The 27,075-nt window shown below is 52.1% G+C and overlaps 1 protein-coding gene across 2 annotated transcripts in view; it reads left to right on the plus strand.

Moving 5' to 3' along the window:
* ubac2 (UBA domain containing 2) overlaps nucleotides 1-27,075 on the plus strand; it is a 328,535-nt gene that overhangs the window by 217,612 nt on the left and 83,848 nt on the right. For both annotated transcript variants that reach the window (XM_070891399.1, XM_070891398.1), the window contains one exon: nucleotides 3,157-3,402. In XM_070891399.1, the coding sequence (XP_070747500.1) occupies nucleotides 3,157-3,402 (246 nt within the window). The remainder of the gene's footprint in view (nucleotides 1-3,156; nucleotides 3,403-27,075) is intronic.

The following is a 27,075-nucleotide window of genomic DNA, read 5'->3' on the forward strand; positions in this document are numbered from 1 at the left end:
GTGTGCAGGTACAGCAAGTGATCAGGAAGGCCAATGGAATCTTGACCTTTATTGCAAAGCGGATGGAGTATAAAAGCAGGGAAGTCTTGCTACTTTTATACAGGGTATTGGTGAGGCCACACCTGGAATACTGTGTACAGTTTTGGTTTCCATATTTAAGAAAGGATACAGTTGCTTTGGAGGCAGTTCAGAGAAGGTTCACTAGGTTGATTCCGGAGATGAGGAAAGATTGAGTAGGTTGGGCCTCTACTCATTGGAATTCAAAAAAATGAGAAGTGATCTTATCAAAACGTATAAGATTATGTGGGGGCTTGACAAGGTGGATGCGGAGAGGATGTTTCCACTGATAGGGGAGACTAGAACTAGAGGACATAATCTTAGAATAAGAGGCCGCCGATTTAAAACTGAGATGAGGAGAAATTTCTTCTCTCAGGGTTGTTAATCTGTGGAATTCGCTGCCACAGAGAGCTGTGGAGGCTGGGTCATTGAATAAATTTAAGATAGAGATAGACAGTTTCTTAGCCGTTCAGGAAAAAGGGGGTTATGGGGAGCGGGCAGGGAAGTGAACCTGAACCTGAATCCCTGATCAGATCAGCCATGATCGTATTAAATGGCGGAGCAGGCTCGAGGGGCCATGTCGCCTACTCCTGCTCCTATTTCTTATGTTCCCTCCCCCCGTTCCATTTATTACTGAAATCTGTCGTAATATGAGGAGGCTGAAAAGTAAAATGCAAGAAAAAAGAATGACTTGCATTTATATAGCACCTTTCACAACCACTGGACGTCCCAAAGTGCTTTACAGCCAATAAAGTACTTTTAAAGTGTAGTCATTGGTGTAATGTAGGAAACGTGGCAGCCAATTTGCATACAGCAAGCTCCCACAAACAGCAATGTGATAATGACCAGAAAATCTGTTTTAGTGATGTTGATTGAGGGATAAATATTGGCCCAGGACACCGGGGAGAACTCCCCTGCTCTTCTTCGAAATGGTGCCATGGAATCTTTTACGTCCACCTGAGGGGGCAGATGTGGCCTCGGTTTAACGTCTCACCCAAAAGACAGCACCTCCAACAGTGCAGTACTCCCTCAGCCCTGCACTGGGAATATCAGCCTAGATTGTTGTGCTCAAGTCTCTGGAGTGGGACTTGAACCCACAACCTTCTGACTCAAAGGCGAGAGTACTACCCACTGAGTCACAGCTGACACAAATGCCAAACGATAGAACAAATCCATGGTTTTCAGGAACAGCCTGGTTACCTGCTAGAGCAGTACAGGTAAAGGCTTGGAACTGAGCCATTTACTGCTGGCTCACCTGTATGGAGCTAGGGGGCACATGAAAATTACAAAATATAATTGCACAAGTTGCTAGTCATGATTAATTTTTTTATTGCATTAAGACTTGTTCTTTTATAAAAGAGTTCTACAACAAAGTTAAGAAAAAAATAAGTATTTTTAATTTCTTATAATTTTGTAATAACTCTGGAGAATTCGTACAGCAAAGGAGGAGAAAAAAGTAAAACATAATGGCATAGAGATGGGCAATAAATGCTGGCCTTGCCAACGACGCCCACATCCTGGAACAAATTTTTTAAAACTTCAATTGTCTGTTTCCTATTAAAGCAAGTATTGAGGGGTTGTAAATCTACAAACAAGTATATTAAGTATATAACCCCCAAAATCGGATGGGTTTGGGTCGAATGGGATGTAGCAATTTTAAAATCTGAAATTCGAATCCGTCCATTTCCTATTTTAACGGAGGCAGGACAGGGAGCGGGCAACAAACCCGCTCCCAGGAGGCGGGGTGCTCCTTTAAATATTTTTATGGGTGTGCGCCTCTGAGGGTTTAACTCTCCAGGTTTAACCCCGACCGGTCGGCTTTTCTGGGCCTCGGGGAAAACTGGCAGCTAAAAGGAGGCGATGGCTGCTGCATGGAAGAGGTAAGTGCCTTTGTGGCCCAGAAGGAGCAGGCATGCTTCCTCCCAGCAACCACAAGCTAACCTGCTTCAGCCCCCCTGCCATGCCTGGACTCCCATCGAGATCGGAGCCGCCCGCTATCACAGAACCCCCATCCCTGCCCTCAACCTATCTCAGACTCCCCATGCTCATTCCAGACCCTCCTAGCCGCGCTGTAGCAACCCTCACCCCCCCCCCCCCCCTACCTCCCCCTCGCGATCCCGACCCCAGCAGCAGGAAATCTACCTGCCCCTGGGTTGCAGCCTCTTCTGCAGCGTTCTCCGCCCGACAGGAAGCCAACCCTGTCAATCAGGCTGGCTTCCGGGCGGAGAACCTGTTGGAAAAACAACCACGTGCCAAACTACATAGCATTCAGGGAAACGCGGACTTTCCAACCACAATTACTACCCTCCTCCCGGATTGGAAATCCCACCCCAGTGAAGATCTGGGCCTAACTGTCTGCCACTTTATAGTCTAGGGATGTTCCTGACAGCAGTACCATAGAACCGTAGAAATTTACCGCAATGTGATGACCAGAATTGTACGCAGTGCTTTGGCTGTGGCCTAGCTCGTGTTTTAGCTGTCGCCTCACAAGTGTTTTATACAATTCGAGCATAACCTCCCTGGTTGTTATGTTCTATGCCTCAAATGTATTGTGGCCATGTGCTGTTACATGAACATTGAATGCGTGCAGTTTTCTTGTTTGGATGGTGTCAGCTGTGGCTCAGTGGGTAGCACTCTCGCCTCTGAGTCAGAAGTTTGTGGGTTCAAGTCGCATTCCAGGGACTTGAGCATTTAAATTTAGGCTGACACTCCAGTGCAGTACTGAGGGAGCACTGCACTGCACTGTCAGAGGTGCCGTCTTTCAGATGATAAACCAGAACGTTAAACTGAGGCCCCGTCTGCTCTCTCAAGTGGACGTAAAAGCTCCCATGGTACTATTTCAAAGAAGAACAGGGGAGATCTCACCAGTATCCTGGTCAATATTTATCCCTCAATCAACAGAACAAAAACAGAATATCTGGTCATTATCACATTGCTGTTTGTGGGAGCTTGCTGTTCGCATATTGGTTGCCGTGTTTCCCACATTACAACAGTGATTACACTTCAAAAAATACTTCATAGGCTGTAAAGCACTTTGAGACATCCGGTGGTTGTGAAAGGCGCTATATAAATGCAAGTTTTTCTTTTTCTCTCCTGCAGCTTTCTGGACTTGTTTACCACTACAATGTGCTGAAGGTACAGCAATTGCTGTGTGTACCAAAGTGGGCAGCCAGATGTGCCTCGTTTACCCTCGAACCTCTCTTCTCATCAGCTGATCCCACCCATGAGACTCCTATTGGAATGGGTGCAACCCTGGACATTCAGAGACAACAGAGGACAGAACTACTGGATCAGCAAATCATGCTGGCCCAGCTTAACCAGAACAACAGGAGGCATCGACGGCAGGTAATGATCGTTGTGACAGTGCACGGCACAAGTTTCAGTTTTTAATGTCTACCCCTCACACCATGGCATTTCTATTCCTACCTGTCATAATTACCAGCCCAAAACAGGCCGGTAACTTGCATAGAATTTTACAGCACCAAAACAGGTCATTCGGCCCAACTGGTCCCCGCAGGTGTTTATGCTCCACACGAGCCTCCTCCCACCCTACTTCATCTCACCCTATCAGCACATCCTTCTATTGCTTTCTCCCTCGTGTACTCATCTAGCTTCCTCCCCTTTTTAAAAATGTAATTATTCATTCATGGGATTGGGCACCGCTGGCAAGGCTGGCATTTATTGTCTATCCCTAGTCGCCCTCAAGAAGGTGGTGAGCCGCCTTCATGAAGCTCTTCAATCTATGTGGTCAAGGTACTCCCACAGTGCTGTTCAGGAGGGAGTTCCAGGATTTTGACCCAGACCCTTCAATGCATTATTGTTTTTTGCCTTAACCACTCCATGTGGGAGCGAGTTCCACATTCTCGCTACTCTCTGAGTAAAGAAGTTTCTCCTGAATTCCTTATTGGATTTATTAGTGACTATCTTTATGGACGGAGTTTGAATGAAATTTTTTTTTAAAGATTGCTGGAGATGGAGGTAATTATGCTTCAATACCAATAAGTAAGATGATCATTTAGGAGGGTAACTAATTATGAGACAATTCACGCCTCCTTGTAGACTTTTCCACTAAGTGCATCTCAAAAATGATTTCACATTTAAGGTAAATCATAGCACTTTCACACTATTGTCTGAGTTCACTCTTTCCACTTTCCCCATCAGGTCCCTTATCACATCCCAGTGCAGTACCCCTCCCACACTTTCCTTTAAGCCAGAGCTTCAATTTGCATACGGTAATGATTTGCATCACCCACACAGAAACCTAACGGTTTTAACTGATAACTGTCAGTGAGCATAAAACCTGACATTCTGCTAACTATTTTGGTGAGTTGCTCCTTATGCTGCTTTAAAATAACCTGAGCTTTCAGTAATACTTGTAATATTGATATTACATGGAATTTACAGCACAGAAACAAGCCATTCGGCCCAACAGGTCTATATTTATGTTCTAAAGCCTCATCCCACCCGTCTTCATCTCACCCTAGCAACATCTCCTATTCCTTTCTCTCTCTCATGTGTTTATCCAGCTTCCCCTTAAATGCATCTAAGCTATTCGCTTCAACCACTCCCTGTGGTAGCAAGTTCCCCATTCTCACCACTCTGGGTAAAGAAGTTCCCCTGAAATCCCTATTGGATTTATTAGTGACTATCTTATATTTATGGCCCCTAGTTTTGGTCTCCCCCACAAGTGGAAACATCTAATCTACATCGATAACTTACATAAGCTTAAAGGCTTCTATTAGGTCATCCCTCAAAAGAGCCCCAACCTGCTCAGTTTTTCCTGATAGTTATCATCTCTCAGTTCTTGTAACCTTTTGTAAATCTTTTTTGCACCTTCTCAAGTGCCTCGATATCCTTTTTATAATATGGAGACTAGAACTGTGCACAGTACTCTGAGTGATCAAAGCAAGGTTCTGAATTAACCAAGTTTAACATAGCATTTTCAGTTCGATACTTAATGATCCCTCTTAAAACATTCTTAAAGAATGATATATTAAACATAGCTTCATATAGTTAAAAAGCAAGATATTGCAGTTGCTAGAAATCTGAAATAAAAACAGGAAATGCTGGAAACAATCTGAAGATCCGGAGGCAGCTGTAGAAAGAGGAAGGTCAGGTTACATTTTCAGATCTTCTGACCCTTCGCTGGAACTTAATGAGCATCATATAGTTGTTGTGCTTTCATTGGTTTTATGCTATCCTATTTTAACATTTAATGTGGATTAAACCAGTAATTGTAGCCGAGTGATCAGTACTTGAAGTGCAATTGCATTTTTCTCCCCTCCATCACCAGAACCGCTTACTTCTACCTCAGTAACATCGCCCGTCTCTGTTCCTGCCTCAGCATAACTGCTGTTGAATCCTTCATCCATGCCTTTTTATCTCTAAACTCAATTATTCCAATGCTCTCCTGGCTGGCCTCCCATCTTGCACCCTCCATAAACTTGAGCTCGTCCGGAACTTTGTGTCCTCACTCGCACCAAGTCCTGTTCACCCTTCAACCCCTGTGCTCGCTGACCTACATTGGCTCCTGGTTCAGCAACGCCTCTATTTCAAAATTCTCATACTTGTGTTCACATCCCTCCATGGCTTGCTCCTCCCTATCTCTCTAACATCCTGCAGCCCTACAGCCCTCCGAAATCTCTGCGCTCCTCTAATTCTGCCCTCTTGCACGTCCCCGATTTTAATTGCTCCACCATTGATGGCCGTGCCTTCAGCTGCCTCGGCCCCAAGCTCTGGAATTCCCTCCCAAAACCTCTCTACCTCTCCTTTAAGACGCCCCTTAAATCCTACGTCTTTGACCAAGCTTTTTGTTACCTGTCCTAATATCTCCTTATGTGGCTCGGTGTCAAATTTTGTTTGATAACGCTCTTGTGAAGCGCCTTGGGACATTTTTAGTACGTTAAAGGCACGATATAAATGCAACTTGTTGTTGGTTATACAGACACAGTGGTTAAATCGTCTCTCCCTAAACCATTTGCATTTCAGTTACTTAACTATGGATCGGTATGTGTTAGTTATTCTCTCCAGTTTTGTGCTGGTCTCCCTATTGTTTTTGACACTTTCCGGTATAACTGGTGAACCTCTTTCTTGTACACCAAAGTGGCATTGCTCAGCTTTACTGCCACCTTAAATAATTGCTCAACTTCTTCTCCCCGATTATCTCCCCAGCTTCACTTCCGGGTGCACTACTCAGAATGCAGTGAGAATTTGCATTTCTACAGCGCCCTTCACAACCTTGGTGCATCTCAAAATGCTTTACAGCCAATTAAGTACTTTTGGAGTATAGTCACTGTTGTAATGTAGGAAATGTGGCAGCCAATTTTCACACAGCAAGCTCCCACTAACAGCAATGTGATAATGACCAGATCATCAGTGTTTAGTGAAGTTGGTTGAGGAATAAATATTGGCCAGGACATCGGGGATAACTCCCCTGCTCCTCTTCAAAACAGTGCCATGGGATCTTTTATGGTCACCTGAGATGACAGACGGGGGCCTCTGTTTAACGTCTAACTGAAAGACGGCATCTCCAACAGTACAGCACTCCCTCTGTACTATCCCGAGAGTGTCAGTCTAGATTTTGTGTTCCTACCTCTGGAGGCGAAAGGGCTACCCACTGGGTCACGGCTGGCACAAGTTGTAAAGTGCACACACACAGTTTTAATTTAAATGCTTTACGTAACAGTGGTGAACAGATGGAATGGTCCTCCTGGGGAGGCAAATGGTATGAAAGAAAAATTGAAAGAAAATTGATGACGTTTTTGCGGATATGAAAATTAAGAGGGTTTGGGTTTTAGGTTGGGCTAGATGGACTGCAGTATCTATTACTGCTCCTGTATTGGCGACATGATTGGGGTCAATTGTGATGCTGCTTCTCTGTCAAAGGCCAGGTCGCAGAGGACACGAGAAGGAACTTCTCCCATGCTCCACCTTAAATTATGCTAATTTGCAACGCTTGCCATTTATACTCTTTATTTTCTTTGCATGCATCCCTCTATCTCTCCCTGCCTTGATCTCTTGACTCCCTCTGTGTTTTCCTCTAAGTCAGTAGCTCAGGAAGAGAGAAAATTGACAGAGGAGGGAAAATAGACTATGGAATTATTATTTTAAACTACTAACTGTGATATAAATCTGATCTTGCATTTTTCGCGGACTGGATTGTGAAACTTACACCAACCACCTTTTATGTCGTACTCCTCAGGTAGAAAAATGCATCAGCACATCATCAGAGGGAAGTGTACTGGTCAGTGAGTAAGGCATTGCCCAGAGTGGGAGCTCAAAGGCATATTTGTAGTGTACGGGTTTTTCGAAGGTTTGTGAAGGGTTGGACAGTTCAGCCTGGCAAAGTGGTTTTGGAAGAGAATCTCAGAAGGCAAGGGCAAAATGGCCTGTAACGGTGAAGTGTCGAGTTCACAGGACAAGCAGTAATCAGTTTCAGAGGAGCAAAGGGTTTGGGCTGGAATGTATGACTGGAGAAGATTTCTCAAATAAAGTAAGGTGAGGCCATAGAGGGATTTGAAAATGTAGGTGAGAATTTTGGTGGAAGAAAGGAGCCAATGGCCTTGGTCAAGAACAAGGGTAATGGGTGATGGTATTTGTGCGAGAAAAGATACAGTTCTGAATTAATTGAAGCTAGAGAATGGAGATTGGTAAGGAGAGCATTTGAGAAATGAATCGTCCACATGATCATTGGCAAAGTGGATGAGGTAGGGAATATACCTGAGATGGGAAGAAGGCAGCCTTTGCGATAAAATGGATGTTGGGTAGTACATCCATTTAAAAAAAGGAGGCAGACAAAAAAACAGGAAACTATAGACCAGTTAGCCTAACATCTGTGGTTGGGAAAATGTTGAAGTCCATTATTAAAGAAGCAGTAGCAGGACATTTGAAAAAGCATAATTCGGTCAGGCAGAGTCAGCATGGATTTATGAAGGGGAAGTCATGTTTGACAAATTTGCTAGAACTCTTTGAGGATGTAACGAACAGGGTGGATAAAGGGGAACCAGTGGATGTGGATGTGGACTTCCAGAACGCATTTGACAAGGTGCCACATAAAAGGTTACTGCACAAGATAAAAGTTGATGAGGTTGGGTTATATTAGCATGGATGGAGGATTGGCTAACGAACAGAAAACAGAGAGTAGGGATAAATGGTTCATTCTCGGGTTGGCAACCAGTGGGGTGCTGCAGGGAAACATAGAAACATAGAAAATAGGTGCAGGAGTAGGCCATTCGGCCCTTCGAGCCTGCACCACCAATCAATAAGATCATGGCTGATCATTCACCTCAGTACCCCTTTCCTGCTTTCTCTCCGTACCCCTTGATCACTTTAGCCGTAAGGGCTGTATCTAACTCCCTCTTGAATATATCCAATGAACTGGCATCAACAACTCTCTGCGATAGAGAATTCCACAGGTTAACAACTCTCTGAGTGAAGAAGTTTCTCCTCATCTCAGTCCTAAATGGCTTACCCCTTATCCTTTGACTGTGTCCCCTGGTTCTGGACTTCCCCAACATCGGGACCAGTGCTGGGACCCCAACTATTTAAAATCTATATTAGCGACTTGGAGAAGGGACTGAGTGTAATGTGGCCAAGTTTGCCGATGATACAAAGATGGGAGGCAAAGCAATGTGTGAGGAGAACACAAACAATCTGCAAAAGAACATAGACAGGCTAAGTGAGTGGGCAAAAATTTGGCAGATGGAGTATAATGTTTGAAAGTGTGAGGTCATGCACTTTGGCAGAATAAATCAAAGAGCAAGTTGTTATTTAAATGGAGAAAGATTGCAAATTGCTGCAATACAGCGGGACCTGGGGGTACTTGTGCATGAAACACAAAAGGATAGTATGCAGGTACAGCAAGTGATCAGGAAGGCCAATGAAATCTTGGCCTTTATTGCAAAGAGGATGGAATATAAAAGCAGGGAAGTCTTGCTACAGTTGTTCACGGTATTGGTGAGGCCACACCTGCAATACTGCGCGCAGTTTTGGTTTCCATATTTACGAAAGGATATACTTGCTTTGGAGGCAGTTCCGAGAAGGTTCACTAGGTTGATTCCAGAGATGAGGGGGTTGACTTATGAGGAAAAGTTGAATAGGTTGGGCCTCTACTCATTGGAACTCAGAAGAATGAGAGGTGATCTTATCGAAACGCATAAGATTATGAGGGGGCTTGACAAGGTGGATGCAAAGAGGATGTTTCCACAGATGGGGGAGAATCGAACTAGAGGGCATAATCTTAGAATAATGAACCGCCCATTTAAAACTGAGATGAGGAGAAATTTCTTCTCTGAGGGTTGTGGATCTGTGGAACTCATTGCCTCAGAGAGCTGTGGAAGCTGGGACATTGAATAAATTTGACAGAAATAGACAGTTTCTTAAACGATAAGGGAATAAAGGGTTATGGAGAGCGGGCAGGGAAGTTGACCTGAGTCCATGATTGGATCAGCCATGATTATATTAAATGACGGAGCAGGCTCGAGGGGCCTTATGGCCTACTCCTGCTCCTATTTTTTATGTTCTTATGTAACACTTAGCTCAGAGTTAAACAGAATGCTGAAGTTACGTCCTACTGGGTTCAGCATAAATGAGCCACCAGGAACGTTGGTCGAGTTGGTGCCAGAAGCCCATAGGTTCTGGGCAGAGCTAAGCAGGATGCCTTCAGTGTTGCCAACATTAAGCTTGTACGGGTTGTCTATACAATCTAACACTAGTCCAAAGGGTTGCTGAACTATACTCCATAACTTTGGAAAAGTACTACATGAACAAGTCATTTTAAGGCGAAACAACTTTATTTAAATGGTTGGCACAAGTTCACACAACCTTTCTGAAGTAAAGAGTGGTCTTTGAGTTCTACCACGCAATTAGTCCGTTGCATTCAAGGCTGCTACATCGTCTTCAATGTTGTCCTTCTTGAGGGGAGCTCCTGTTGCTCCACCCTCTGACTGCAGTGCTATTTTCCTCCCTGATATCCACTATTTGTACATTTTTCGCAGTTGGGGTGTGAGTACCATTTATTAGGCCTCAATGATTGGTAGTTTAGGCTTCGATCATGTCAATTGAGGCGAGGTGCATCATCATCATAAGCAGTCCCTCGGAATCGAGGAAGACTTGCTTCCACTCTTAATATAGTCCAATACGAGAATCATAGTCCCTGTCCCAGGTGGGACAGATAGTCGTTGATGGAAAGGGTGGGTGGCACTGCTTTGCCGCACGCTCTTTCCGCTGCATGCTCTCGCCGATGAGAGTCAAGGTGCTCAGCGCCCTCCCGGATGCATTTCCTCCATTTAGGGTGGTCTTTAACCAGGGACTCCCAGGTGTCAGTGCGGATGTTGCACTTTTTCAGGGAGGCTTTGAGGGTGCCCCTGTAACATTTCCTCTGCCCATCTTTGGCTCGTTTGCCATGAAGGAGTTCCGAGGAGAGCGCTTGCTTTGGGAGTCTCGTGTCTGGCATGCAAACGATGTGGCTGATCAAGTGTGGTCAGTGCTTCAATGCTGGGGATGTTGGCCTGGTCGAGGACGCTAATGTTGCTGCGTCTGTCCTCCCAGGGGATTTGTAAGATCTTGCAGAGGCATCCTTGGTGGTATTTCTCCAGCAACTTGAGGTGTCTACTGTACATGGTCCATGTCTCAGAGCCTTACAGAAGGGCGGGTATTACTACAGCCCTGTAGACTATGAGCTTGGTGGCAGTTTTGAGGGCCTGGTCTTCAAACACTCTTTTCCTCAGGCGGCTGAAGGCTGCACTGACGTTCTGGAGGCGGTGTTGAATCTCGTCGTCAATGTCTGCTCTTGTTGATAAGAGGCTCCCGAGGTATGGGAAATGGTCCACGTTGTCCAGGGCCGTGCCGTGGATCTTGATGACTGGGGGGCAGTGCTGTGCGGCGAGGACAAGTTGGTGGAGGACCTTTGTCTTACGGATGTTTAGAATAAGGCCCATGCTTTCGTACGCCTCAGTAAATTCGTCGACTATGTCCTGGAGTTCAGCCTCTGTATGTGCGCAGACACAGGCGTCGTCCGTGTACTGTAGATTGACGACAGAGTTTGGGCTGGTCTTGGACCTGGCCAGGAGATGGCGAATTTTGAACAGGTTGCCACTGGTTCTGTAGTTTAGTTCCATTCCAACGGGTAGCTTGTTGACTGTGAGGTGGGGCATGGCAGCGAGGAAGAGGGTTGGGGCGATGATGCAGCCCTGTTTGACCTCGGTCCGGACGTGGATTGGATTTGTAGTGGATCCGTTGGTAAGGATCACGGCCTGCATGTCGTCGTGGAGCAGGCGGAGGTTGGTGACGAACCTTTGGGGGCATCGGAAACGGAGGAGGACGCTCCATAGACCCTCGCAGTTAATAATGTCAAAGGCCTTTGTAACGTCGAAGAACGCCATATCTATGGGTTGGTGCTGTTCCCTGCATTTTTCCTGTAGCTGTCACGCTGCAAAAATCATGTCCTTTGTGACACGTAGGGGACGAAATCCGCACTGTGACTCCGGAAGGAGCTCCTCAGCCACAGAGAGAAGATGGTTGAGGAGGACTCTAGCAACGACTTTCCCAGTGGCTGATAACAGGAAGATTCCCCTATAGTTGCCGCAGTCGGACTTGTCCCTTTTTTAAAGATGGTCACGATCACTGCATCTCCCGGCATGTACTCCTCCCTCCAGATGAGATAGATGAGGTCATGTATTCGCCCCAACAGCGCCTCTCCGCCATACTTCAGTGCCTCAGCAGGGATTCCATCCGCTCCCGTAGCCTTGTTGTTCTTAAGCTGTCTTATGGCTTTTTCTACCTCGTGCAGTGTTGGGGTTTTACTGAGGTGGTGGTGGGTGACATGCTGCGGGATGGAGTCGAGAACACTCGAGTCAAAGGCAGAGTCTCAATTGAGGAGATCTTCAAAGTGCTCCTTCCAGCGGGCCCTGACTGCCTCGGTGTCCTTGATGAGTGTTTCCCCATTCTTGGCCAGCAGTGGGGTGGGGCCTTGGGTATTTGGCCCGTAGGTGGCCTTGACTGCGATGAAGAATCCTCGCACATCATGACTGTTGGCCAGCTGCTGTATCTCCTGTGCTTTCTCCATCCACCACCTGTTCTTTAGGTCCCGGGTTTTTTGTTGGACCTCAGCTGTGACCCGTCTGTAATGCTGCTTTGCTGCTCCTGAGTTGAGTTGCTGTTTAAGGCTCATAACTGCCCTGCACTTGCGATCTATTAGCACTTGGATCTCCTAATCATTCTCATCAAACCAATCCTGGTGTTTCCTGGTTGAGTGACCGAGCGTCTCTTTGCAGGCACTGGTTATGGAGGTCTGGAGGGCAGACCAAGCGGTGTGGGCATTCTGTGTCTCGGGATCATCAAGGCACGCCAGGTTAGCTGTGAAGCGCTGATTGTATAGGGCTCTCTTAGCTGGGTTTTTAAGTGCCCGGCATTGACTTTTTTGCAGCACTGCTTCTGCTGCCCCCTCCGCTTTGGGGCTATGTTGATGTTAACGATGGATCAGATTAGGCTGCGGTCCATCCAGCAGTCGTCAGCTCCTGAGGTGCACCAATTTCGTGACTCATCAGACCGATCACTGTTCCCCTTTGGCTGCGCATCCACCCAGTTACCTCAAGGCTGCTGCACATCAGGTGTTGCAGGCCGCGCAGTCCCTCTGGAGCAGGCTCCAGCGTGCAGGTGCTCTTTTCAATCATGTCCCACAGGCTCGTTCTTTAGTCCCGCAGAAGCGGACTTCGGCGCTTGGGCACTGGAACCATCTCAGCGCTTGCATACTGGAACCCGCTACAGACCTGAGCCTCAGGGAGGAAAGGTGAAAGAGGAAGAGACTGGGGGAAGAGAGAGACTGGGGTGGGGAGCGGAGTGAGAGACTGGGGTGGGGAGAGGTAGAGAGAGAGAGAGAGAGAGAGACTAGGGGATAGGATGAGAGAGACTGGGGAGGGAGATACAGAGACTGAGGAAGGGAGGGAGGGAGAGAGACTGAGGAAGGGAGGGAGGAAGAGAGACTGAGGGAGGGAGAGAGACTGAGGGAGTGAGGGAGGGAGGGAGACTGAGGGAGGGAGGAAGAGAGACTGAGGGAGGGAGGGAGAAAGACTGAGGGAGGTAGGGAGAGAGACTGGGGAAGAGGGTGAGAGAGACTGGGGGAGGGAGAGATAGAGACTGCGGATAGGATGAGAGAGACTGCAGATAGGATGAGAGAGACTGCGGGGAGGGAGAGAGAGACTGGGGAGGGAGGGAGATAGACTGGGAAGGGAGGGAGATAGACGCGGGAGGGAGGGAGATAGACTGCGGGAGGGAGAGATAGAGACTGGGGGAGGGAGAGACTGGGGGAGGGAAAGAGAGAGACACTGGGGGAGAGAGAGAGAGAGAGACTGGGGAGAGAGAGAGTAAGAGGCTGGGGGAGAGAGAGTGGGACTGCGCAGAGAGGGAGAGAGAGGTGATAGAAAGAGACTGGGGGGAGAGAGATAAAGAGACTCGGGAGAGAGAGACTGACTGACGGGGGAGAGAGAGACTGACTGAGGGGATAGAGAGTGGGACTGAGGGAAGAGAGAGAGAGAGAGAAACTGGGGGAAGTGAGAGACTGGGGGAGAGAGACAGAGAGAGACTGGGGAGAGAGAGAGAGACTGGGGAAGGAAAGCGAGAGAGAGAGAGAGAGACTGGGGGAGAGAGAGATAGAGGGGCTGGGGGAGAGCAAGAGAGATAGAAACATAGAAACATAGAAACATAGAAAATAGGTGCAGGAGTAGGCCATTCGGCCCTTCTAGCCTGCACCGCCATTCAATGAGTTCATGGCTGAACATTCAACTTCAGTACCCCATTCCTGCTTTCTCGCCATACCCCTTGATCCCCCTAGTAGTAAGGACCTCATCTAACTCCTTTTTGAATATATTTAGTGAATTGGCCTCAACAACTTTCTGTGGTAGAGAATTCCACAGGTTCACCACTCTCTGGGTGAAGAAGTTCCTCCGCATCTCGGTCCTAAATGGCTTACCCCTTATCCTTAGACTGTGACCTCTGGTTCTGGACTTCCCCAACATTGGGAACATTCTTCCTGCATCTAACCTGTCTAACCCCGTCAGAATTTTAAATGTTTCTATGAGGTCCCCTCTCATTCTTCTGAACTCCAGTGAATACAAGCCCAGTTGATCCAGTCTTTCTCGATAGGTCAGTCCCGCCATCCCGGGAATCAGTCTGGTGAACCTTCGCTGCACTCCCTCAATAGCAAGAATGTCCTTCCTCAGGTTAGGAGACCAAAACTGTACACAATACTCCAGGTGTGGCCTCACCAATGCCCTGTACAACTGTAGCAACACCTCCCTGCCCCTGTACTCAAATCCCCTTGCTATGAAGGCCAACATGCCATTTGCTTTCTTAACCGCCTGCTGCACCTGCATGCCAACCTTCAATGACTGATGTACCATGACACCCAGGTCTCTTTGCACCTCCCCTTTTCCTAATCTGTCACCATTCAGATAATAGTCTGTCTCTCTGTTTTTACCACCAAAGTGGATAACCTCACATTTATCCACATTATACTTCATCTGCCATGCATTTGCCCACTCACCTAACCTATCCAAGTCGCTCTGCAGCCTCACAGCATCCTCCTCGCAGCTCACACTGCCACCCAACTTAGTGTCATCCGCAAATTTGGAGATACTGCATTTAATCCCCTCATCTAAATCATTAATGTACAGTGTAAACAGCTGGGGCCCCAGCACAGAACCTTGCGGTACCCCACTAGTCACTGCCTGCCATTCTGAAAAGTACCCATTTACTCCTACTCTTTGCTTCCTGTCTGACAACCAGTTCTCAATCCATGTCAGTACACTGCCCCCAATCCCATGTGCTCTAACTTTGCACATCAATCTCTTGTGTGGGACCTTGTCGAACGCCTTCTGAAAGTCCAAATATACCACATCAACTGGTTCTCCCTTATCCACTCTACTGGAAACATCCTCAAAAAATTCCAGAAGATTTGTCAAGCATGATTTCCCTTTCACAAATCCATGCTGACTTGGACCTATCATGTCACCTCTTTCCAAATGCACTGCTATGACATCCTTAATAATTGATTCCATCATTTTACCCACTACCGATGTCAGGCTGACCGGTCTATAATTCCCTGTTTTCTCTCTCCCTCCTTTTTTAAAAAGTGGGGTTACATTGGCTACCCTCCACTCCATAGGAACTGATCCAGAGTCAATGGAATGTTGGAAAATGACTGTCAACGCATCCACTATTTCCAAGGCCACCTCCTTAAGTACTCTGGGATGCAGTCCATCAGGCCCTGGGGATTTATCGGCCTTCAATCCCATCAATTTCCCCAACACAATTTCCCGGCTAATAAGGATTTCCCTCAGTTCCTCCTCCTTACTAGACCCCCCGACCCCTTTTATAACCGGAAGGTTGTTCGTGTCCTCCTTCGTGAATACCGAACCAAAGTACTTGTTCAATTGGTCTGCCATTTCTTTGTTCCCCGTTATGACTTCCCCTGATTCTGACTGCAGGGGACCTACGATGCTGGGGGGTGAGAGAGAGAGAGGGGCTGGGGAGAGAGAAAGAGCGTGGCTGGGGGAGAGAGAGAGATTGGGAGAGACTGGGGGGAGAGAGAGAGAGAGAGAGACTGGGGGGAGAGAGAGACTGAGGGGAGGGAGTGAGAGAGAGAGAGACTGAGGGAAGTGAGAGACTGGAGGGAGAGAGAGAGAGGCTGGGGAGAGAGAGCAACACTGGGATAGAGAGAGAGACTGGAGAGCGAGAGGCTGGGGGAGAGAGTGGGACTGCGCAGAGAAGGAGAGAGAGAGATAGAACGAGACTGGGGGGAGAGAGAGTGAGAGACTCGGGAGAGAGAGAGAGACTGGGGGGAAGGAAAGAGAGACTGGGGGAGAGAGAGACTGACTGGGGGAGAGAGAGACTGACTGAGGGGATAGAGAGTGGGACTGCAGAGAGAGAGAGACTGAGGGGAGAGAGAGATAGAAAGAGACTGGGGAGAGAGAGCTTGAGAGAAACTGGGGGAAGTGAGAGACTGGGCAGAGAGAGAGAAAGAGACTGGGGGAGAGAGAGAGAGAGACTGGGGGGAGAGAGAAAGATTGGGTAGAGAGACTGGGGAGAGAGAGAGAGAAAGACTGGGGAGAGAGTGAGAGAGGGGCTGGGGGCGAGAGAGAGGCTGGAGAGAGAGAGAGCATCACTGAGGGAGAGTGATTGAGCGACTGGGGGAAGAGAGTGAGAGACTGGGGGCGGGGAGAGAGTGAGACTGCGGGGAGGGGGAGAGAGAGAGAGAGAGACTGGGGGGAGAGAGAGAGAGACTGGGGGACGAAAGCGAGAGAGAGACTGGGGGAGAGAGAGAGAGAGAGGGGCTGGGGAGAAAGAGAGGGGCTAGGGGGAGGGAGAGAGGCTGAGTGAGAGAGAGGGAATGGTGGGGAGCGAGAAAGAGAGAAGCTGGGGGAGAGAGGCGGGGGGAATGATGTTGGGGAGAGAGAGTGAGGCTGGGGGAGAGAGAGAGAGACTGGGGCGAGAGAGAGAGGGAGAGACTGGGGGGAGAGAAAGAGAGACGGGGGAAGAGAGAGAGACTGGAGGAGAGAGAGAGAACGACTGGAGGAGAGAGACAGACTGGGGAGAGAGAGAGAGAGACTGGGGAAGAGAGCGAGAGAGAGGCTGGGTAGAGAGAGAGACGGGGAAGAGAGAGAGAAAGTGAGAGACTGGGGGAGAGAGAGAGTGTCTGGAGAGGGGGGAGAGAGAGAGTGTCTGGGGAGGGGGGAGAGACAGAGAGAGAAAGACTGGGGGGAGAAAGCGAGAGAGAGACTGGGGGGAGTGAGAGACTGGGGGGAGAGAGAGAGAGCGAGCGTGGCTGGGGAGAGAGCGCGACGGTGGGGGAAAGAGAGAGCACGACTGGGGGGAGGGAGAGAGAGAGAGAGAGAGAGACTGGAGAGCGGGAGAGAGGCTGGGGGAGAGCGCGATAGAGAAACTGGGGGGAGAGAGAGAGATTGGGGGAGGGAGAGGGAGACTGGAGAGAGAAAGAGAGACTGGGGAGACAGTGAGAGAGAGGCTGGGGGAGAGAGAGTGCGCAACTGTGGGGAGAGAGACTGTGGGGAGGGAGAGAGACTGCTGGGAGAGGGGGGGAAGAGAGAGAGAGACTGGGGAAAGAGAGAGACACTGGGGAGAGAGAGAGAGAGAGAGCGTGGCTAGGGGAGAGAGAGAGATTGGGAGAGACTGGGGGCAGAGAGAGAGAGACTCTGGAGAGAGAAAGAGACTGGGGGAAGGGAAAGAGAGACTGTCTGGGGGTGAGAGAGAGAGACTGAGGGGGGAGAGAGATAGAAAGAGACTGGGGGGGAGAGAGTGAGAGAGAGAGACTGGGGGGAGAGAGTGAGAGAGAGAGACTGGGGGGAGAGAGATCGAGAGACTGGGGTGGAGAGAGAGAGAGGCTGGGGTGAAAGAGCCTGGCTGGAGAGAGAGAGCGACACTGTGGGAGAGAGAGAGCGAGAGGCTGGGGGAGAGAGAGTGGGACTGTGCAGAGAGGGGAAGAGAGAGATAGAAAGAGACTGGGGGGTGAGAGAGACTCGGGGGAAGGAAAGAGAGACTGGGGGAGAGAGAGACTGACTGGGGGGAGAGAGAGTGGGACTGCGGAGAGAGAGAGAGACTGAGAAGAGAGAGAGAGAGATAGAAAGAGTCTGGGGAGAGAGAGCGAGAGAGAAACTGGGGGAAGTGAGAGACTGGGCGGTGAGAGAGAGACTGGGGGGGGAGAGAGAGAGAGAGACTGGGGGGAGAGAGAGAGAGAGACTGGGGGGAGAGAGAGAGAGAGACTGGAGAGAGAGAGAGAGAGACTGGGGAGAGAGAGAGCATCACTGAGCTAGAGTGATTGAGCGATTGTGGGGAGACAGTGAGAGACTCGGGGGGAGACAGTGAGAGACTGGGGGCAGAGAGAGAGAGACTGGGGAAGAGAGAGCGAGAGACTGGGGAAGAGAGAGAGGGGCTGGGGGAGAGAAAGAGAGAGAGGGGCTAGGGGGAGGGAGAGAGAAGCGGGGGGGAGAGATGTTGGGGAGAGAGAGCGAGGCTGGGGGCGAGAGAGAGAGGGAGAGACGGGGCGGGGGAGAGAAATAGAGACGGAGGAGAGAGAGAGAGACTGGGGAAGAGAGAGATTGGGGGAAGAGAGCGAGAGAGAGGCTGGGTAGAGAGAGTGAGAGACTGAGAGAGAGAGAGTCTGGGGAGGGGGGAGAGAGAGAGAGACTGGGGAGGGGGGAGAGATAGAGAAAGACTGGGGAAAGAAAGCGAGAGAGAGACTGGGGAGAGAGAGAGAGAGAGACTGGGGGGAGAGAGAGAGAGAGAGAGACTGGGGGGAGAGAGAGAAAGAGAGACTGGGGGGAGAGAGAGAGAGACTGGGGGGAGAGAGAGAGAGAGAGAGAGACTGGGGGGAGAGAGAGAAAGAGAGACTGGGGGGAGAGAGAGACTGGGGGGAGAGAGAGAAAGAGAGACGGGGGAGAGAGAGAAAGAGAGACTGGGGGAGAGAGAGAAAGAGAGACTGGGGGAGAGAGAGAGAGCGAGGCTGGGGAGAGAGAGCGAGGCTGGGGAGAGAGAGCGTGGCTGGGGAGAGAGCGCGACGGTGGGGGAAAGAGAGAGCACGACTGGGGGGAGAGAGAGAGGGAGAGAGGCTGGGGGAGAGAGCGAGAGAGAAACTGGGGGGAGAGAGAGAGAGAGACTGGGGAGAGAAAGAGAGACTGGGGGAGACAGTGAGAGGCTGGGGAAAGTGAGAGAGAGAGAGCGACGCTGGGGGAGAGTGAGTGCGCGACTGGGGGGAGAGAGCGAGACTGTGGGGAGGGAGAGAGACTGCTGGGAGAGGGCGGGGGAGAGAGAGACTGGGGAAAGAGAGAGACACTGGGGACAGAGAGAGCGAGAGGCTGGGAGAGAGAGAGAGACTGTGGAGAGGGGGAGAGAGAGTGACTCTGGGGGAGAGAGAGAGAGAGAGACTAGGGGAAGAGAGAGAGAGAGAGAGAGAGACTAGGGGAAGAGAGAGAGAGAGACTGGGGGAAGAGAGAGAGAGAGACTGGGGGAAGAGAGAGAGGGAGACTGGGGGAAGAGAGAGAGGGAGACTGGGGGAAGAGAGAGAGGGAGACTGGGGGAAGAGAGAGAGAGAGAGACTGGGGGAGAGAGGGATAGAGGGGCTGGGGGGAGAGAGAGAGAGAGGGAGGGAGACTGGTGGAAGAGAGGGCGAGAGACTGGGGGATGAGAGAGGGGGAGACTGGGGGAAGAGAGAGAGGGAGACTGGGGGAGAGAGGGATAGAGGGGCTGGGGGGAGAGAGAGAGAGAGAGGGGGCTGGGGGAGAGAGAGAGGGGCTGGGGGAGAGAGAGAGGCTGGGGTGAGAGAGAGAGAGGCTGGGGGAGAGAGAGCATGCGAAAAGCTGTTGGAGAGAGAGAGCGAGAGGCTGGGGAGACAGAGAGAGAGAGATTGGGTATAGAGACTGGGGGAGAGAGAGAGAGAGAGAGACGGGGGAGAGAGAGACTGGGGAGAGAGAGAGAGCATCACTGAGGGAGAGTGATTGAGCGACTGGGGGAGACAGTGAGCGACTGGGGGCAGAGAGAGAGAGAGACTGGGGAAGAGAGAGTGAGAGACTGGGGTCAGAGAGAAAGAGAGAGACTATGGGAAGAAAGCGAGAGAGAGACTGGGGGAGAGAGAGAGAGAGAGGGGCTGGGGGGAGAAAGAGAGAGGCCAGGGGGAGGGAGAGAGAGACTGAGGGAGAGAGAGAGAAAGGGGGAGTGAGCGAGAGAGAGAGGGAATGGTAGGGAGCGAGTGAGAGAGAGATTGGGGGTGAGAAAGAGAGAAGCTGTGGGAGAGAGCGAGCAAGAGGCGGGGGAGAGATGTTGGGGAGAGAGAGCGAGGCTGGGGGCGAGGGAGAGACTTGGGGGAGAGAAAGAGAGACGGGGGAGAGAGAGAAACTGGAGGAGAGAGAGAGAGACTGGGGAGAGGCTGGGGAAGAAAGAGAGAGAGATTGGGGGGCGAGAGAGGGAGAGAGAGCGTCGCTGAGGGAGAGTGATTGAGAGACTGGGGGCAGAGTGAGAGAGAGACTGGGGGAAGAGAGAAAGAGAGAGAGACTGGGGGAAGAAAGCGAGAGAGAGAGACTGGGAGAGAGAGAGAGGTGCTGGGTGGAGAAAGAGAGGAGCTAGGGGGTGGGAGAGAGAGGCTGAGGTAGAGAGAGAGAATGGAGGAGTGAGAGAGAGAGGGTATGGTGGGGAGTGAGCGAGAGAGAGACTGGGGGCGAGAAAGAGAGAAGCTGGGGGAGAGAGGCGGGGGGAGAGAGGGAGAGACTGGGGGGAGAGAAAGAGAGAGAAACTGGAGGAGAGAGAGAGAACGACTGGAGGAGAGAGAGAGAGACTGGGGAGAGAGCGAGAGAGAGACTGGGGGGAGAGAGCAAGAGAGAGGCTGGGAGAAAGAGAGCATGCGAAAGGCTGTTGGAAAGAGAGAGAGGGGCTGGCGAGAGAGAGAGAGCGTGGCTGGGGGAGAGAGATTGGGAGAGACTGGGGGGAGAGAGAGAGAGACTCTGGAGAGAGAAAGAGACTGGGGGAAGGGAAAGAGAGACTGTCTGGGGGTGAGAGAGACTGTCTGGGTGGAGAGAGAGACTGAGGGAGTGAGAGATAGAAAGAGACTGGGGGGAGAGAGTGAGAGAGAGAGACTGGGGGGAGAGAGATCGAGAGACGGGGGGGGAGAGAGAGAGAGGCTGGGAGAGAGAGCCTGGCTGGGGAGAGAGAGCGACACTGGGAGCGAGAGAGAGCGAGAGGCTGGGGGAGAGAGAGTGGGACTGCGCAGAGAGGGGGAGAGAGAGAGAAAGAGACTGGGGGGTGAGAGAGACTCGGGAGAGAGAGAGAGACTGGGGGGAAGGAAAGAGAGACTGGCGGAGAGAGAGACTGACTGGGGGGGAGAGAGAGTGGGACTGCGGAGAGAGAGAGACTGAGAGGAGAGAGAGATAGAAAGAGACTGGGGAGAGAGAGCGAGAGAGAAACTGGGGGAAGTGAGAGACTGGGCGGAGAGAGAGAGATTGGGTCGAGAGACTAGGGGGAAGAGAGAGAGAGAGACTGGGGGGAGAGGGAGAGAGCGAGACTGGGGAGAGGGGGAGAGAGAGAGAGAGCATCACTGAGGTAGAGTGATTGAGCGACTGGGGGGAGACAGTGGGAGACTGGGGAAGAGAGAGAGAGAGACTGTGGGAAGAAAGCGAGAGAGAGAAAGAGAGACTGGGGGAGAGAGAGAGGGAATGGTGGGGAGAGAGCGAGAGAGAGACTGGGGGCAAGAGAGAGAGAAGCGGGTGGAGAGATGTTGGGGAGAGATCGAGGCTGGGGGCGAGAGAGGGAGAGACGGGGCGGGGGAGAGAAACTGGAGGAGAGAGAGAGAGACTGGGGAGTGAGAGAGAGACTGGGGAAGAGAGAAGGAGAGAGAGACTGGGGGAAGAAAGCGAGAGAGAGACTGGGGAGAGAGAGAGATGGGCTAGGGAGAGGGAGAGAGAATGGGGGAGTGAGCGAGAGAGAGAGGGAATGGTGGGGAGCGGGCGAGAGAGAGACTGGGGGCAAGAAAGAGAGACTGGAGGAGAGAGAGAGAGAGACTGGAGGAGAGAGAGAGAGACTGGGGAGTGAGAGAGAGACTGGGGAAGAGAGCGAGAGAGAGGCTGGGTAGAGAGAGTGAGAGACGGAGAGAGAGAGTCTGGGGAGGGGGGAGAGAGAGAAACTGGGGAGGGGGGAGAGAGAGAGACTGAGGAGAGCGAGAGAGATAGAGAAAGACTGGGGGGAGAAAGCGAGAGAGAGACTGGGGGGAGAGAGAGAGAGAGAAACTGGAGGAGAGAGAGAGAACGACTGGAGGAGAGATAGAGAGAGACTGGGGGGGGAGAGAGAGAGAAAGACTGGGGGGAGAAAGCGAGAGAGAGACGGGGGGAGAGAGAGACTGGGGGGAGAGAGAGAGAGAGACTGGGGGGAGAGAGAGAGAGAGAAAGAGAGACTGGGGGGAGAGAGAGAAAGAGAGACTGGGGGAGAGAGAAAGACACTGGGGGAGAGAGAGAGAGAGAAACTGGAGGAGAGAGAGAGACGGGGAGAGAGCGAGAGAGAGACTGGGGGGGAGAGCGAGAGAGAGGCTGGGGGAAAGAGAGCATGCGAAAGGCTGTTGGAGAGAGAGAGAGAGAGCGAGAGGTTGGGGAGAGAGCGAGAGCGTGGCTGGGGGAGAGAGAGATTGGGAGAGACTGGGGGGAGGGAGAGACTCTGGAGCGAGAAAGAGACTGGGGGAAGGGAAAGAGAGACTGTCTGGGGGTGAGAGAGACTGTCTGGGTGGAGAGAGATATAGAAAGAGACTGGGGGGAGAGAGTGAGAGAGAGGGATTGGGGGGAGAGAGATCGAGAGGCGGGGGAGAGAGAGAGAGTGGCTGGGGAGAGAGAGCGACACTGTGGGAAGAAAGCAAGAGAGAGAGAGAGACTGGGGGAGAGCGAGCGAGAGAGAGACTGTGGGCAAGAAAGAGAGAAGCGGGTGGAGAGATGTTGGGGAGAGAGCGAGGCTGGGGGCGAGAGAGGGAGAGAAAGAGAGACGGAGGAGAGAGAGAGAACGACTGGGGAAGAAAGAGAGAGATTGGGGAAAAAAGAGAGAGAGACTAGAGAAACAGAGCGAGAGAGAGGCTGGGGGGCGAGAGAGAGCGTCGCTGAGGGAGAGTGATTGAGCGACTGGGGGCAGTGGGAGAGAGAGTGAGACTTCGGGGAGAGAGAGAGAGAGACTGGGGAAGAGAGAAAGAGAGAATGACTGGGGGAAGAAAGCAAGAGAGAGAGACTGGGGAGAGAGAGAGAGAGGGGCTAGGGAGAGGGAGAGAGAGGCTGAGGGAGAGAGAGAGAGAATGGGGGAGTGAGCGAGAGAGAGAGGGAATGGTGGGGAGCGGGCGAGAGAGACTGGGGGCGAGAAAGAAAGACAGGGAAGAGAGAGAGACTGGAGGAGAGAGAGAGAGACTGGGGAGTGCGAGTGAGAGAGAGACTGGGGAAGAGAGAGATTGGGGAAGAGAGCGAGAGAGAGAGGCTGGGTAGAGAGAGTGAGAGACTGGGAGAGAGAGAGACTGGGGAGGGGGAAGAGAGAGAGACTGGGGAGGGGAGAGAGAGAGACTGGGGAGGGGGAGAGAGAGAGACTGAGGGGTGCGAGAGAGAAAGAGAGACTGGGGAGAGAGAGAAAGAGAGACTGGGGGGAGAGAGAGAGAGAAAGACTGGGGGGAGAAAGCGAGAGAGAGACTCGGGGGAGTGAGAGACTGGGGAGAGAGAGAGAGAGAGACTGGCGGGAGAGAGAGAGAGAGACTGGCGGGAGAGAGAGAGAGAGACTGGCGGGAGAGAGAGAGAGAGACTGGGGGGAGAGAGAGAAAGAGAGACTGGGGGGAGAGAGAGAAAGAGAGACTGGGGAGAGAGAGAAAGAGAGACTGGGGGGAGAGAGAGAGAAACTGGAGGAGCGAGAGAGAGACTGGGGGGAGAGAGCGAGAGAGAGGCTGGGGGAAAGAGAGCATGCGAAAGGCTGTTCGAGAGAGAGAGCGAGAGGTTGGGGAGAGAGAGAGAGAGAGCGTGGTTGGGGGAGTGAGAGAGATTGGGAGAGACTGGGGGGAGAGAGAGAGAGACTCTGGAGAGAGAAAGAGACTGGGGGAAGGGAAAGAGAGACTGTCTGGGGGTGAGAGAGACTGTCTGGGTGGAGAGAGATATAGAAAGAGACTGGGGCGAGAGAGTGAGAGAGAGGGACTGAGGGGAGAGAGATTGAGAGACGGGGGCGGGGGAGAGAGAGAGAGAGAGGCTGGGGAGAGAGAGCCTGGCTGGGGAGAGAGAGCGACACTGTGGGAAGAAAGCAAGAGAGAGAGAGAGACTGGGGGAGAGAGAGTGGGAATGGTGGGGAGCGAGCGAGAGAGAGACTGTGGGCAAGAAAGAGAGAAGCGGGTTGAGAGATGTTGGGGAGAGAGCGAGGCTGGGGGCGAGACAGAGAAAGAGAGACGGAGGAGAGAGAGAGAACGACTGGGGAAGAAAGAGAGAAAGACTGGGGAAGAAAGAGAGAGAGACTGGGGAAACAGCGAGAGAGAGGCTGGGGGGCGAGAGAGAGCGTCGCTGAGGGAGAGTGATTGAGCGACTGGGGGCAGTGGGAGAGAGAGTGAGACTTCGGGGAGAGAGAGAGACTGGGGAAGAGAGAAAGAGAGAGAGACTGGGGGAAGAAAGCGAGAGAGAGAGACTGGGGAGAGAGAGAGAGAGGGGCTAGGGAGAGGGAGAGAGAGGCTGAGGGAGAGAGAGAGAATGGGGGAGTGAGCGAGAGAGAGGGAATGGTGGGGAGCGGGCGAGAGAGAGACTGGGGGTGAGAAAGAAAGACGGGGGAAGAGAGAGAGACTGGAGAAGAGAGAGAGACTGGAGGAGAGAGATTGGGGGAAGAGAGCGAGAGAGAGAGGCTGGGTAGAGAGAGTGAGAGACTGGGAGAGAGAGAGTCTGGGGAGGGGGGAGAGAGAGAGACTGGGGAGGTGGGAGAGAGAGAGAGAGAGAGACTGAGGGGTGCGAGAGAGATAGAGAAAGACTGGGGGGAGAAAGCGAGAGAGAGACTCGGGGGAATGAGAGACTGGGGAGAGAGAGAGAGAGACTGAGGGGGAGAGAGAGAAAGAGAGACTGGGGGGAGAGAGAGAAAGAGAGACTGGGGGGAGAGAGAGAAAGAGAGACTGGGGGGAGAGAAAGAGTGAGGCTGGGGAGAGAGCGCGACGGTGGGGGAAAGAGAAAGCACGACTGGGGGGAAGAGAGAGAGAGAGAGAGACTGGAGAGAGGGAGAGAGGCTGGGGGTGAGAGCGAGAGAGAAACTGGGGGAAGAGAGCGAGACTGGGGAGAGAGAGAGAGAGACTGGGGGATACAGTGAGAGGGAGGCTGGGGAAAGTGAGCGAGAGGTTGGGGGAGAGAGAGAGCGACGCTGGGGGAGAGAGAGGGTGACTAAGGGGAGAGAGAGGGGGATTGGGGAGAGAGAGAGACTGGGAGGAGAGAGAGAGAGAGACTGGGGGAAGAGAGAGAGAGACTGGGGAAAGAGAGAGAGAGGGAGACTGGGGGAAGAGAGAGGGAGAGAGAGAGAGACTGTGGAGAGACTGGGGGAGAGAGGGATAGAGGGGCTGGGGGGGAGAGAGAGGGGGGCTGGGGGAGAGAGAGAGAGAGAGAGGGGGGCTGGGGGAGAGAGAGAGAGAGAGGGGCTGGGGAGAGAGAGGGCCTAGGGGGAGGGAGAGAGAAGCTGGGGTGAGAGAGAGAGGGGCTGGGGAGAGAGAGAGAGAGAGGCTGGGAGGAGAGAGAGACTGGGGGGAGAGAGCAAGACTGGGGGAGAAAGTGAGAGAGAGACTTGGGGAGAGAGCGAGAGAGAAACTGGGGGAGAGAGAGCATGCGAAAGGCTGTTGGAGAGAGAGCGAGAGACTGGGGAGAGAGAGGGGGGGGCTGGGGAGAGAGAGAGAGCGTGGCTGGGGGAGAGAGAGAGATTGGGAGAGACTGGGGGGAGAGAGAGAGAGAGACTCTGGGGAAAGAAAGAGACTGGAGGAAGGGAAAGAGAGACTGGGGGTGAGAGAGACTGTCTGGGTGGAGAGAGAGACTGAGGGGAGAGAGAGATAGAAAGAGACTGGGGGGAGAGAGTGAGAGAGAGAGACTGGGGGGAGAGACGGTGGGGGGGGAGAGAGAGCCTGGCTGGGGAGAGAGAGAGAGCGTGGCTGGGGGAGAGAGAGAGGTTTGGAGAGACTGGGGGGAGAGAGAGAGTGACTCTGGAGAAAGAAAGAGACTGGAGGAAGGGAAAGAGAGACTGTCTGGGGGTGAGAGAGACTGTCTTTGTGGAGAGAGAGACTGAGGGGAGAGAGAGATAGAAAGAGAGTGGGGGGAGAGAGTGAGAGATCGAGAGACGGGGGGGAGAGAGAGAGAGGCTGGAGAGAGAGAGCGATACTGTGGGAGAGAGAGAACGAGAGGCTGGGGGAGAGAGAGTGGGACTGCGCAGAGAGGGGGAGAGAGAGAGATAGAAAGAGACTGGGGGGTGAGAGAGACTCGGGAGAGAGAGAGAGACTTGGGGGAAGGAAAGAGAGTCTGGGGGCGAGAGAGACTGACTCGGGGGAGAGAGAGTGGGACAGCGGAGAGAGAGAGAGACTGGGGAGTGAAAGAGAGACTGGGGGAGACAGTGAGAGAGAGGCTGGGGAAAGTGAGTGAGAGGTTGCGGGGGAGAGAACGACGCTGGGGGGGGGGAGAGACTGCGGGGAGGGAGAGAGACTGCTGGGAGAGGGGGAGAGAGAGAGAGACTGGGGAAAGAGAGAGACACTGTGGAGAGAGAGAGCTTGAAGCTGGTGGACAGAGAGTGGGACTGCGCAGAGAGGGGGAGAGAGAGATAGAAAGAGATTGGGGGGTGAGAGAGACTCGGGAGAGAGAGAGACTGGGGGGAGAGAGCGAGAGAGAGGCTGGGGGAAAGAGAGCATGCGAAAGGCTGTTGGAGAGAGAGAGAGCGTGGCTGGGGGAGAGAGAGAGATTGGGAGAGACTGGGGGGAGAGAGAGAGAGACTCTGGAGAGAGAAAGAGACTGGGGGAAGGGAAAGAGAGACTGTCTGGGGGTGAGAGAGACTGTCTGGGTGGAGAGAGATATAGAAAGAGACTGGGGGGAGAGAGTGAGAGAGAGGGACTGGGGGGAGAGAGATCGAGAGACGGGGGCGGGGGAGAGAGAGAGAGGCTGGGGAGAGAGAGCCTGGCTGGGGAGAGAGAGCGACACTGTGGGAAGAAAGCAAGAGAGAGAGAGAGACTAGGAGAGAGAGAGTGGGAATGGTGGGGAGCGAGCGAGAGAGAGACTGTGGGCAAGAAAGAGAGAAGCGGGTGGAGAGATGTTGGGGAGAGAGCGAGGCTGGGGGCGAGAGAAAGAGACGGAGGAGAGAGAGAGAACGACTGGGGAAGAAAGAGAGAGAGACTGGGGAAGAAAGAGAGAGAGACTGGGGAAACAGCGAGAGAGAGGCTGGGGGGCGAGAGAGAGCGTCGCTGAGGGAGAGTGATTGAGCGACTGGGGGCAGTGGGAGAGAGAGTGAGACTTCGGGGAGAGAGAGAGA

This window comes from Pristiophorus japonicus, chromosome 10, assembly GCF_044704955.1.
Source record: "Pristiophorus japonicus isolate sPriJap1 chromosome 10, sPriJap1.hap1, whole genome shotgun sequence".
NCBI classification, from domain to species: domain Eukaryota; kingdom Metazoa; phylum Chordata; class Chondrichthyes; family Pristiophoridae; genus Pristiophorus; species Pristiophorus japonicus.